General features: G+C 35.7%; 1 protein-coding gene across 2 annotated transcripts; it reads right to left on the reverse strand.

Moving 5' to 3' along the window:
• Positions 1 to 304: 304 nt before the first annotated feature.
• On the reverse strand, positions 305 to 4204 carry LAC6 (laccase 6). 2 transcript variants are annotated; one of them, XM_089382599.1, is made up of 6 exons: positions 3683 to 4204; positions 2858 to 3009; positions 2466 to 2710; positions 2178 to 2306; positions 723 to 1673; positions 305 to 566 (listed from the first exon to the last, which is right to left on the reverse strand). In XM_089382599.1, the coding sequence occupies exons 1-6, from the start codon at positions 3800 to 3802 to the stop codon at positions 436 to 438; spliced, it is 1728 nt and encodes a 575-aa protein (XP_089238725.1). In that variant the 5' UTR covers positions 3803 to 4204; the 3' UTR covers positions 305 to 435. The 2 variants fall into 2 exon arrangements, with proteins under 2 accessions (XP_089238725.1, XP_089238726.1); XM_089382600.1 differs by lacking the exon at positions 3683 to 4204 and having other exon boundaries at positions 2833 to 2938.
• Positions 4205 to 12379: the final 8175 nt, after the last annotated feature.

Genomic DNA, 12379 nt, shown 5'->3' on the forward strand with positions numbered 1-12379 from the left:
AGATGTAAACACAAAACTTTTTGAAACATAATAATTCATATTCATAGACAATTAATTAAATTACCCTATAAAACTTTATATAAACTTTATATATATGAATCATTTTTCCAAAACAATTTCCGAGAGATTTGAATCCAAAACCTTTTGAAATATAATAAACTTTTGAAACATAATACTTCATATTCATGTACATTAATTAATTAAGCTACCCTGCAAAACTTTATGTATATATATATATGCATATGTGGATAACTTTTCCAAATGCCATAGGTATAAATCTAACAACAATATCATAGCAAAGAGGATCGACAATAACACAAAATTGTATGTGCAAAAGAGAAGCTCTAGTACTTATTTCAGCAAAATCACAACATATAATTCAGACCATTCGAATCAATTTCCGTTTTATAATGATATAAAGTTTTGATCCCTCAGCTAACAAGCAGGCATGTCCCAAGGAGGAGGGGGCAGGCTTTGTAATGGCCCCTCTCCGTTTTGCACGAGGAATGCCATGGAGAGGCCCCATGTTGTGTGAATCTCCAGGTGGCAATGCACGAACCAGATACCTACGAAAGCAATTAGTACACAAATTGCTATCAAATCCATGGACTGTTACAGGGATGGATACTTCCAGTCAAAAAATGCAAGGGAAAAGCCGAAGGTAGTAGGAGAAAATCTTTGAGAAAGGCATGTCTGGGTCAAAAGAGAAACGGTTTAATTACCTGGATTATCTGCTGTAAATCGGATGGCTGCCCATCCTCCCACAGGAACGCCTATGGTATTTCTATAGGGAGGATCAACGAGATTTAGAATTGCAGTGGAGGGATCGTAGTTTCCAATTCCAGAAGCCACCACATAGAAGCTGAAGCCATGCAAGTGAATAGGATGATTCTCTGCTCCAACAGTGCCAGTGTCCTGTATAATCAACTGCACATTGGAGCCATATTCAAGCACGTTCAATCTGGTACCAAATAAGGATTGTGTGTCGTTTGGAATATCATTGGGTGCACCCTTCACAAAGTCATAAAATCTCTGTGGAGTATCAGGGAAGTCCTCTGTAAAGAATCCTTCAAGGCCATAGTAATAAGCCTGCAAAATTGACACTGTAGGCCTCACGAAGGTTATGTTGTTTATTGAGGCTGCGAAGACTCCTCCATTAGGGCCGTGGCAATGCTTCCTAGGACTGGAAGAGTTACATCTTTCCACATTAATTCCAATGGTGAAAAATAAATCCCTATCAATTGTCTGTGGCACATTGACAGGATTATCTTCGTTTGCTAGGCTCTTGAGACCATTCATGAACAATTGGGGGAGTTCATTATCATTGAATTTGGGAAGCATGGGCTTCTGTCGCAGAATGTTCGAACTCCCTTGGTACTGTAACAGAGCAAGTGCTGGAGATTTCTGAAAATCTATGTTATGAGCAGACATGTAAGGCCCCATTCCCATGTAATAACTTCCTAATTGCTGGTCTGCAGTTACCAGTACATTGGTCGTCTGGCCTGGTATGATCATCAAGTGCTCTGTAACAAAGGGCTTAGTATACTCTCCATCCACTTCAACTACTGTCATCTTGTGATTGGCTATGGTGAAAAAATGTTCCATGTTAAGGGCTGCATTGATGATTCTCAGAAGATATGTCTTTCCAGGAATTGCACTTATGGTGTACATATCTGTAGAAAAAGATAAATCAGGTACACATATCATCAGTTATATAGACATACAATTACAGATCTGTCAGGCAGAGCCGAATGCAAGTAGCTGAGCTTCACATCTTGGTGGGGTGGGCCTGAACGGGCATAAACCTGTGAAAGAAGGCAGGTGTTTCACCATAAACCTGAGGGATGGAAGGTGTTTGATCTCCTCTGTCATTGGATAGATACATTGAATATATGAAACAGACATAAGACATGTCCAACAAACAAAATTAATTTATGCTCATGAAACAAGCAGTAAAACAAATGGCAGCAAAGGGCCAGAGTATTTTAAATGGAAGCTTGCACTTATCAAATAACCAATTGAATTAAAACACAAATATAGATCTATTTAGAACAAGATCTACACTAACATAGATTCATCTAGAGCAGGATCTACAGGATCTATCTAGTGTCCAGAGCGATAAAAAAAATGATGATGTAAACTTCTTTCTGTATAAAATGTAGCAACAGATTACTTACCATGTTCTGAGCAGTTATAAAGAGGACCTGGATGACCATTTATAACATAAGCATCTGCAGAAGGAGGACCTCCACCACTTTGCACAACCTCTCTTTCCAGTTCTTGAGTCTCCATCAACCAATACTCTCCTGTAACCAAATCTCATTTGTAAAATAATTTCTTCATACTCCAACCCTTACAGAACTCCATCTATATAGTACTCCACTTCTTTCTGAGACTAAATACAAAGCAATAGGCAAAATCGTGAACTGATGGGTCTATGGAAAATGGGTCAAGGAAATAAATACCAAGGACAATAACATGTTCCTCATAAGGGAATTGAAATGGATAAGGAACGCCAGTCTTGGGATAGATCACAATAGGTCCATGAACCGTTGCCCTTAGCCATGAGATGTGGGCATGCCATAGCATTGTTCCCTTCTGCCGCACCAGCGTGAACTCGTATGTAAATGTCTGCCCTGCTTGAATTGGGCATTGAGTGATGTATGCAGGCCCATCAGACCAACATGTGAGTCGCTGCTTGACTCCATGCCTAATGCAATGCATATTACCAATCCAATCAGTTAACCAATGACTCAAATTTCTCACTATTTATCGAGATTCATTCCTATTTCTATAATTGTAAGCGAACACTACCATAAGTTCAGATCAAACCTGCAACGAAGGAAAAGATAGCTACCAATGAATAGTGGTATTGTAGGGAGTCTGGTTAGTGACTTTGACAATGATTCTATCATCTTCCTGTGCATAGATAATGGGACCTGGGTACATCTCATTAATTGTGACTATAGTCAAAGGTTTACATAGTTTTGTTACAGTCTTTGTTTGTACCTGTCAGAATCCAAACAAATGTCGTGTTATATAAACTGTGTACTAGAATCTAAATTCTACGAGCACATTCGAATCAGAAAGCAGGCAGAGTCAGGATGATCTTTCAGAGAAAATTTATTAATTCATTGTTGCAATAAAAGTAGTGAAAAATATCAGTTGATATTAATTCAGTGATGCAGTAAATGTAGTTAAGTCAGGATGATCTTTCAGAGAAAATTTATTAATTCATTGTTGCAATAAAAGTAGTGAAAAATATCAGTTGATATTAATTCAGTGATGCAGTAAAAGTAGTTAAAAATATCAGTTGATAACTGTGAGTAGACATGCTCAGTGGGGCAGCTGAATTGGCTATAGCCTAGTTATGAAATTGGATCAACCCAATAACCAAAATAAAGCTACAAAATTCAAGAAAAATAAAAATATATTATTAGCTCAATGCATTAAGCAATAGTGAAAAATATAAGTTCATAAGCTATAAAACTCAAGAAAAGTATATCATTAGCTCAATGCATTAAGCAATAGTGAAAATATCAGTTGATAACTGTGAGTAGAAATGTCAATGGGGTCCGTTCAATTGGGGATTGCCCTGTTATGAAAGTTGAATCAAACCAACAAACAAAAAACCATAAGATTCAAGATTCAAATCATGTTTTCATCCAACTGATACTTTCACCTTGAAGTCATAAAATCTTCTTGTCCCTCCCACAGGCCAGAAAGCAGAAACATCGGATAAGATAATGGCAATGCAGATGAATAGCAGCAGATCAAACCAAGGGAAACCATGCAGGCCCATTTATAGAATTGCTTCTTGACTTGTTGGCAATCTTACATATCTGGTTTTATCTTCGCCCAAGTAATAAAAACACAGTGAGCGGAAGAAATGCCTTGCGGTGATCTCGGCCAAAGAAGAAATGGCATTGCTTAGTAATGCCATGGAAGAGACTAGAGCACCTATATATCCATTCACGGAAAAGAAGTTCTAACAAGTTGTGGACTAGATTCCCTCTTTCTGTTACTGTAGATCGATATCTAAGAAATAAACTATTAAGAGGGCACAAATTCAGCTCAAAAGGATTCCTAGACTTTCATATTATGTGAGATGACTAAATTTGAAAGGATTCCTAGACTTTGATATTCTGTGAGATGAACTAAATTCGAATGCCATGTTTCAAGTGGAAAGTAATTGACTAGTACAAAACAAAATGGGAAGGGCCTGCTTCAAATGCAAATTAGTTGACTGGCAAAGTACATATTCTCTCTGATATTTAACCTATTAAAAAAATGAGAATTACCCAATGCAAGAAGTGAAAAAGGAAGGAATGAAAACTAAAATTTATTTGATATTTGCAAATATAAAAAAAATACATGGTAGATGATTTGATGCAATATAACAGAAAATACTCCTAAGATGCTAGTACTGGGATGACAACAAAAAAAATTTAATAGAAGTCTTTTTTATACGAAGTAATTTTTATTTTAATATTTTTGTATTGTACTATTTATTTATATTTTAAGATATTAAAATTTTATATATTCAGGTCTCTGGAGTTTGGAATAGATTTGCAAGTAGTCTTAAATGAGAATTGAGAATTTTTTGAAAATATATTAGGTTGAGAAATAACAGTTTGGTATTTCGATTTTTGTTTTATTTGTAAATTTTAAAATGTTCCTGGCAAAAGCAGTTAGCAGAAAATGAATGCCGAAGCAAGCATGTGACAAATATATATATATATTTTTTTCAAATTTAAGAAAAAAAATAAGTCTTCAAAAAAAATTAATATCGAGTATTTCAAAAAGTATTGTCCAGAAATAAAACTAATTCGGAAGCAAAATCCTCTATCACGAAATACGCAAAAGACAAATGGACATTGCACAACTGAAACACCACGTTTATTGTTCGATGCGAAATTATTGACAGTCACTGTTCACCTGCAAGCCTGCCTCGAGATGACTCCATAGATATGCGATCATAGCATGCTCCGTCCCTGCCATAGCCATCAAAATATGTTAATGTGAAAGCTTCCGTCTGACAATCACGATATACTTCTTTGTCATTATTGGTCAGAGTTCGTTTTTTCTGACAATCAGCTCACATGGTCTGTATTAGAAAATGGAGGAAGTTTTGATTGGTGAACAGTTTGGGGATTTTAATCCCATCACAAACTAATTTACTTAAATTTTTCTTGGGAATGAAAATTCAGTGTATTCAATAAAATTTTCTCAAGGAACAGAATTCAGTTTGGAATGAAAATTTAGTGTATTCAATAAATTCTCCCAAAGGGCAGAATTCTTTTGACTCAAAAAAACTGTAATACCTTCAAAATAACGCCAGAGAGGCTTTTGGGAAAGAGAAAATTGTGTTCGATGACCTTCATAGTCACAAACCAATACATTTAAACCAAAGTGCACTTGCACAGTGCAAATGAGCAAAAAAATAGGAACTTCGTGTAGAAATAACTTGAAATTTGCAAATGTTAATGAAATCAGACTGAGATCAATAGACACAAATTTCTTCTACTCAATCCGCGGAAAGAAAAACATACAATAGAAACATATGCAATCATTCAATCAGAATGAACCCAGTGTTTTTGCTAAAGAACCCAACTGGGAAAAACCCCTTCTCTATTTGTATTATATTAGATGAGAATATAGATCTATTACAATCACTGCTTCAATCCTTGAAGTTCAATTTGCACTGCAATATTGATCTCCTATTACGGTTTTTTTTACCAAAGCTTGACCAAAATAGGCCTCCAACTTTCCCGTATTTTCTTGCGCAATTTTTTCTCCTAAAGAATAGGAAGCTCCTAGTTTCTTCCGCAATTCCTGAGGACAATTGCTCATCTGCTACATGAAAACTCTGTACACTCACTAGTATACAATAATAAATACAATTATGCATTTTCCCTCCACTAAACTAGGCAATTCGAATTGCATGCATGACTAGGGCTATTTTTAGTAAATTGTCTATTTAACCGAGAAATCAGTGAATTAACAACAGTTACAACTACTCAATTGAACTCACACTAACTCTATTCATGACTAAAGCTCAAATAATTGAGTTTCACTAACTATAACTTCACTAGATTGCTAGATCTTAGTAGTCAACTCATACACAACTTGCCCAAAAACTTGAATTGACTGACTTAACTAAGTGACTTGGCCATGTCACTCTTACTAACTGCAATTCAAGTCATCGTGTTGATGTGGAAATTCAAATTTCTCCATTTGACTAGGGCATAAGTCAAATGAAGTATTTTCTTACTACAATTTAACACTCCCTCTTGGCAATAAAAGGGTTTTTCACACCCCAATCCTACTCCTCCTGAGGAATGTACTGTAACACAACTAACACTCCCTTTCACTGTTGTTGCTGCAACTGCAATTGAGAAGAATCAACTATGTCTCTGAGCTACAACTATCTTTTGAATCTGACTACTGCTAACCTTTTTGTTGTCACTCAATACATGACTGCATCAACTAACATTGATCCTTATGCTACTGAATACTATGGGTCCCTATAGCAAGGGTAGTGATACATGAAAAGAGTATATTGCAATTGTTATTGCTCTCCTAAGGACCCTGCCCAAATCTTTGCAACTGTGGGACTAGGGTTCTACATCTCCCGACCCCACTCTTGGAGGTATAGTTGCATGCATGGCGAAATTTACGCTAGCTTGTAAATATTTTTAACTCGAAACACCAATTTGTTTTACTTGTCCAGTAGCAACATGCTTCATATATGCCTTCCCTCTATTGAACACCACAACATATCCTTTGTCTTCAAGTATAGCTACAAAAGCTAGATTTTTCTCAGACTAGGCACATACATTACATTCTTTAGGTGATTATGGGAGCCTAACTCCCTCTTAAAGGTGACAATGTCAATCCCTTTGGTACTATATCTCCCATCATCCCCATGCTCTATGGGTAATTGTAGGTCCTTCTCCTTTAGGTTGCTGAAGAACTCCTTGTTTCCTGTCATATGACTTAAAGCGCCAGATTCTAGGTACCGCTCACTCCCTCTTACTGTGCTTTCCGTGCAAGTAATGAGGGTGAAATTCAAATTGAATTATGATGTGAGAGCATCTCCTCCTATTGTTGCTTCAAGCTCCTTACTGGACTTCTTATGTGGACACTTGGTTGCATAGTGTCCATACTCATGGTAGTGAAAGCAATTAATTTTACTGAGGTCATTATTCTTGCCATGGTTCTGGTTGGATTCTTCCTCACCTTGGACCTTATTTCCTTTGACATTCTTTCCTTTTCCAACTAGAGCACAATATTATTCCTTATCATATATGGATGAGACTCCATCTCTCGTGTTTCTTCTAATCTCCTCATGCACTAAGTCAAACTAAAGTCTCTCCCAATTTGGAAGTTTGTGTCTTCCATTAACTGAATCCTTATAGTTGTGTTAGGACTTCAGAAGACCAAGGAGTGCTAAGCTTACAAGCTCATATGGTGGCACATTCTCTCCTACTCCTCTAATTCCATATGTGAGTTGAGTGAATCTAGATAGGTACTTAACAATGGCTTCATTTTTTTGCATCCAAATGTTCCTGAGCTTATCTTTTAATGCCAATTTCTTGGCATCATTGTTTCTTTCGAATAGCACTAGGAAGGTTTTCCACATTGCATAAATAGTCTGCTTGCCATGCAAACTTGAAACCAAATGGTCTCTAACTCCCTCCAGGATAATCCTCCTGGATTTTTCTATATCTTTCTTCCACAAATCCATTTGATGTGCATATGATGCTGTTGGTTTTGGAATATCAGTTTTTGTGTACTCCAACATTTCATTTTCATGCAGCACAAGTTCCATCATTTTGTTCCAAGCTATGAAATTTGAAAGGGCCCTCCAATGCATACTCAAGCCTCAATCCATAGAAATACATTGTTCCTTCACTGAAGAAAATACCTAGGCCACAAATCTACTATTAAAAATTTCTTTGAGAGATGATCAGGAATATGGTTTCTATGTAGTTTTTAATATTATGATACTATGTAGAAATAAATCGAAATTTGTAGCTACTAATGAAATCCGATTGAGATCAATAGACACAAATTTCTTCTACTCAATCTACAGAAATGAAAACATACAATAGAAACATAAGCAATGATTCAATCATAATGAACACATAGTTTTTAATGGTTGGGATGCCAACTAGGAAAAACCCGTCCTCTATTTGTATTATATTAGATAATAATATAGATATATTGCAATGACTACTTCAATCCTTGAAGCTCAATTTGCACTGCAATATTAATCTCCTGCTCTGTCTGCTTTGACCAACACTTAGCCAAAATAGGCCTTAAACTTCCTCCTATTTCCTTGCACAATTCTTGTTTCTAAAGAATAGGAAGTTCCTATTTCCTTGTGCAATTCATAAGGAAATTAGTTCACCTGTTACATGCAAAATTTGTACACTCACTAGTATACAATAATAAATACAATTGTATCTTTTCCATCCACTCAACTAGGAAATTTGAATTGCATGCATAAATAGGGATATTTTTAGTAAATTGATTTGTTAACTGAGAGATCAATGAGTTAACAACACTTACAACTACTCAACAGAACTCATAATGACTCTATTCATGACTAAAGCTCAGATAACTGAGTTTCACTAACTATAACTCCACTAGATTTCTAGATCTTAGAAATCACTCATGCAAAACTCTACTACGTGCTCACAAACTTGAATTGACTGACTTAACTAAGTGACTTGGCGATGTCACTCTCGCTAATTTGTGTTCGCATTATGGTACATGTGTTGTCCTTGATGGAAACTCACATATATGCTAACTAGATGTATCCACAGGTCAGTTCAGAAATGATAAAGTGATGCATGATGGAAACTCACATTGTTACATGATAATTCAGAGGTAACAAAGTAATGGCATAGAAGAATAGGATGATGGGACAAAGGATTACAGATCAGAATCAAGAAATTGAGGAAAGAGAATGTTTTAAGTTGTATATGTTGTTTAACCTATTCCAAGTCGTGTATACATGCGGGTTCACAGAAGGAAATAGGTGTATGGGATGGAAAATTAAGGTTAAAGAATGCCAAGGGTCCATACCATGGTATTAGCCCACAATATTGAGCGGAATAATGGTCACTTGATCCCATCTAAGAATACCATAGGTTCTAGGTGTTGTTTTGGTTCATGGTACTGAAAAAGGATCTAAGTATATAAGGAGGAGAAGATCAAAGAGTTAAATGTGCATGTGAAAGGGTTTTTCATAAATACTTCTATCTAAAGTTTATTTTGTGTTGTAAGGGCTATGGTTATGATATAGATATGAAACATCTTGTGCACCCTTGGATACAATGTTGGATCAGGATCATGAGACCTGAAATAACTTATCATTGTATGATATAATAATGGATGTGCTAGATCTGAGTGTTAATGCATGTTTTATCTTTTAAATGCTATGACCTGGGTATATCTGAAGCCTTGAAAAATTGTGAAGTTATAAGTCATTATTTGCATATCTATACACAAGTTAGCCTCAATGAAGGCACATATAAATGCAGATTCGGCACTTCCAAGTAGCATATGGAGAGGAAGGGCTTGTTGTTCAAAAACGACTGATCTATCTAATCAATAATGTTGTTTCACTATTGTTTGTCAACGATGTCTTCATTAAATTTGAAGTTAAACTAATTGTATAAGGAGATTGAGTCTGGCAGACTGATTGATTGAGTAAGAAGGGTGATCTTTTGCTTCTATCTGTTTAGAACTCTGTAATATGACAGTAGATATTCAGAATTTCTTTGGTTCAGAAGTTTTATGATTCAATATCTTTAGAGGTATACGCATGTTGAGTTACAAAAAGTAGTGTATACATGCTGGTTTTCCTCATTGAAGTAGCATATACACTCTGACATATGATTTTTGAGTTTGTAGTTGCTTCTAGTTGTTGATGAAGTGTTCTAGGTTCAGCTCTATGTTCTAGTGATAGTGATATGACTGTTCATATTGTTTGATTGTGTTTTGCTTCAGAGTTGATGGGTTTCAGTGATTGGTAGATGTAGTTGTATTTGATGGTTGTATTGCAGTAGTGGTTGATGTGTACCAAGAGTATCCAATCTGAAAATTTATGAAACGTGGTCCCTGGAGAATGAGTGAAGGTGGTAGCCTTTTGTAGGTTGACGCCTACATACTAGAAATCATATCAGCGAGTACAAGAGTTAGAAGGTTGAAGCTCCCTTCCAATTGAAGCTGGAAAACGAGTGAAGCTTGTATCGTTCATCAGGTGGATTCTTGCATACTGGAAAGAGTCTGTACCAGTACAAATCTTGTAAACACTTTTAATATTAAGAAGATTAAAGACTGAGATGACAACAACGATGGTTTTTTTCCCACATTGGGTTTCCACCCGAAAAAAATCCTGGTGTTCATGTTTTCTTCTTATGTGTGTTGATTTATTATGTTCTTACTGCATTTGTTTACTGCTTATTAAATTCATCACACTCTGATTTAAGTTCAACAGACTATGAATTAGTGGTTTATTATCTATACGTTGGTTTCATTCATTGTAGTCGCAGACATACGTTGTTTGGTTTCTGTAAAATTGCGTATACAGTTTGAAAAACAAAATTATTATTGTGAAAGTTTAAATACTGATTCACCCCCTCCCTCCGCCCCCCCGCACCTCTTATTAATTTTCCCAACAATTGGTATCAGAGTAGGTCCTTCAGAAGAACCTTGATAGCTTGAAGGAAGATTTCTCAAGATGAGCAATCAAGATGGAATGATATCTATCGAACAACCACTCTTCAATGGAAATAACTTAGCATATTGGAAGATAAGAACCAGAGCCTATCCTCAGTCACTTGGAACTAATGTTTGGGCAATTGTGAAAGGAGGATACCAATATCCAGCAGAATTACCCACAGATACAACATAAAATAAATTATATGAAACCAATGCCAAAGTCTTCAATGCATTATTGGGAAGTCTATCAGAATCAGAATTCGTCAAAGTCATGCAACTCAACACAGCGAAAGGAATATGGGGCAAAATCATTTAGAGATACGAAGGAGACTCCCAAGTAAAATGTGCTAAACTCAAAACTCTTAGAATTCAATATGAAACTCTCAAGATGCATAGTGATGAAAGTATTGCTAATTACTTTTTACGAGTAGATGAGATTGTAAATCGTATGAAGAATCTGGGTGAAGAAATAAAGGAGGTTACTATAGTAGAGAAAATTTTGAGATCTCTATCTTCTAAATTTGAGTCAAAAGTATCTGTCATTGAAGAGAAGCAGGATCTACAATATGCTATTGTTGTTCAACTTCATGGAATTTCAACTGCCTTTGAAATGAGGAAAGGACATCCATAAAAAATTAGAGAAGCCACTTTCAAAGCCTCTGCAAAGGGAAAAGAAAAGGAAGATCTCAAGGAACCAAGATATATATCAGAAAAAGATGAGGTAAAATTTGTGAAGAGAATTCAACTGGCTTCCAGAAGATTCAGAGGTAAGATTCCCTTCAAATGTTTTTCTTGTGGTAGAGTTGATCATTATGTTGTTAAATGTCCTCTTAAATATCACCATGACAAAGGAAAGAATTCTGCAAAAGGTAATAGGAAACAATTTTCTAATATAAGAAGTTATTATACTCATGAAGATAGTGATGGCCTGTCTAATAGTGATGAATGTGAATCTGATCAAGATATTAAACTGCTAATGGCTTATGAAAATAATAAGTTTATGGATGCCTTAGAAGAAGACGATTTTCTTGAAGAAATCACTCAACTCAAAATCTGCTTGGAAGAAAAGAATATAGTTATAGACACTTTGACACATCAACTCATGGAAAGGGAAAAGAACAATGAAAAATTAGAGTGTGAAGTAGTAAGTCTAAGAAAGGAACTTAAGAAGACAAAAACTTAGAATCTTAGATTTTCTAAAGGATCAAAAACCTTAGATGAAATCATCAAGGTTCAGCGTTCTCCTCTTATAAATACTGGTCATGGATACACTAGAGAAACATCCCAACCAGAAAATTCTTCAGTCATCACCAGAAGCTATCTTAATGCAGCAAAAACTAGTTAATAATGTGTCGATCCTCAACAAAAGCCTAAAGGTACTCCTCAGGTAAATCATGCTCATTTAACTCCAAGGGTGAACATCAATAGAAGCACCAACCAAAAGGTGAACAATACCAAAAGATTTTATGGTCACAAAAACTTCTTCTTTAATGAACAATGTTTTTCATGCCATAACTTTAGTCATAAGGCTGCTCAATGTGTTGCTTACAAAAATATCATGACTAGAGAAGCAAGAAAACAAAGGAGCATGATAGGAATCAAGAAGAGCTCTTATAATAACTTTTCACCTCTTGAAGATGAA

This window comes from Pinus tabuliformis, chromosome Q (assembly GCF_031772625.1).
Source record: "Pinus tabuliformis cultivar Carrire ecotype Pingquan chromosome Q, CPIR1, whole genome shotgun sequence".
NCBI classification, from domain to species: Eukaryota; Viridiplantae; Streptophyta; class Pinopsida; order Pinales; family Pinaceae; genus Pinus; species Pinus tabuliformis.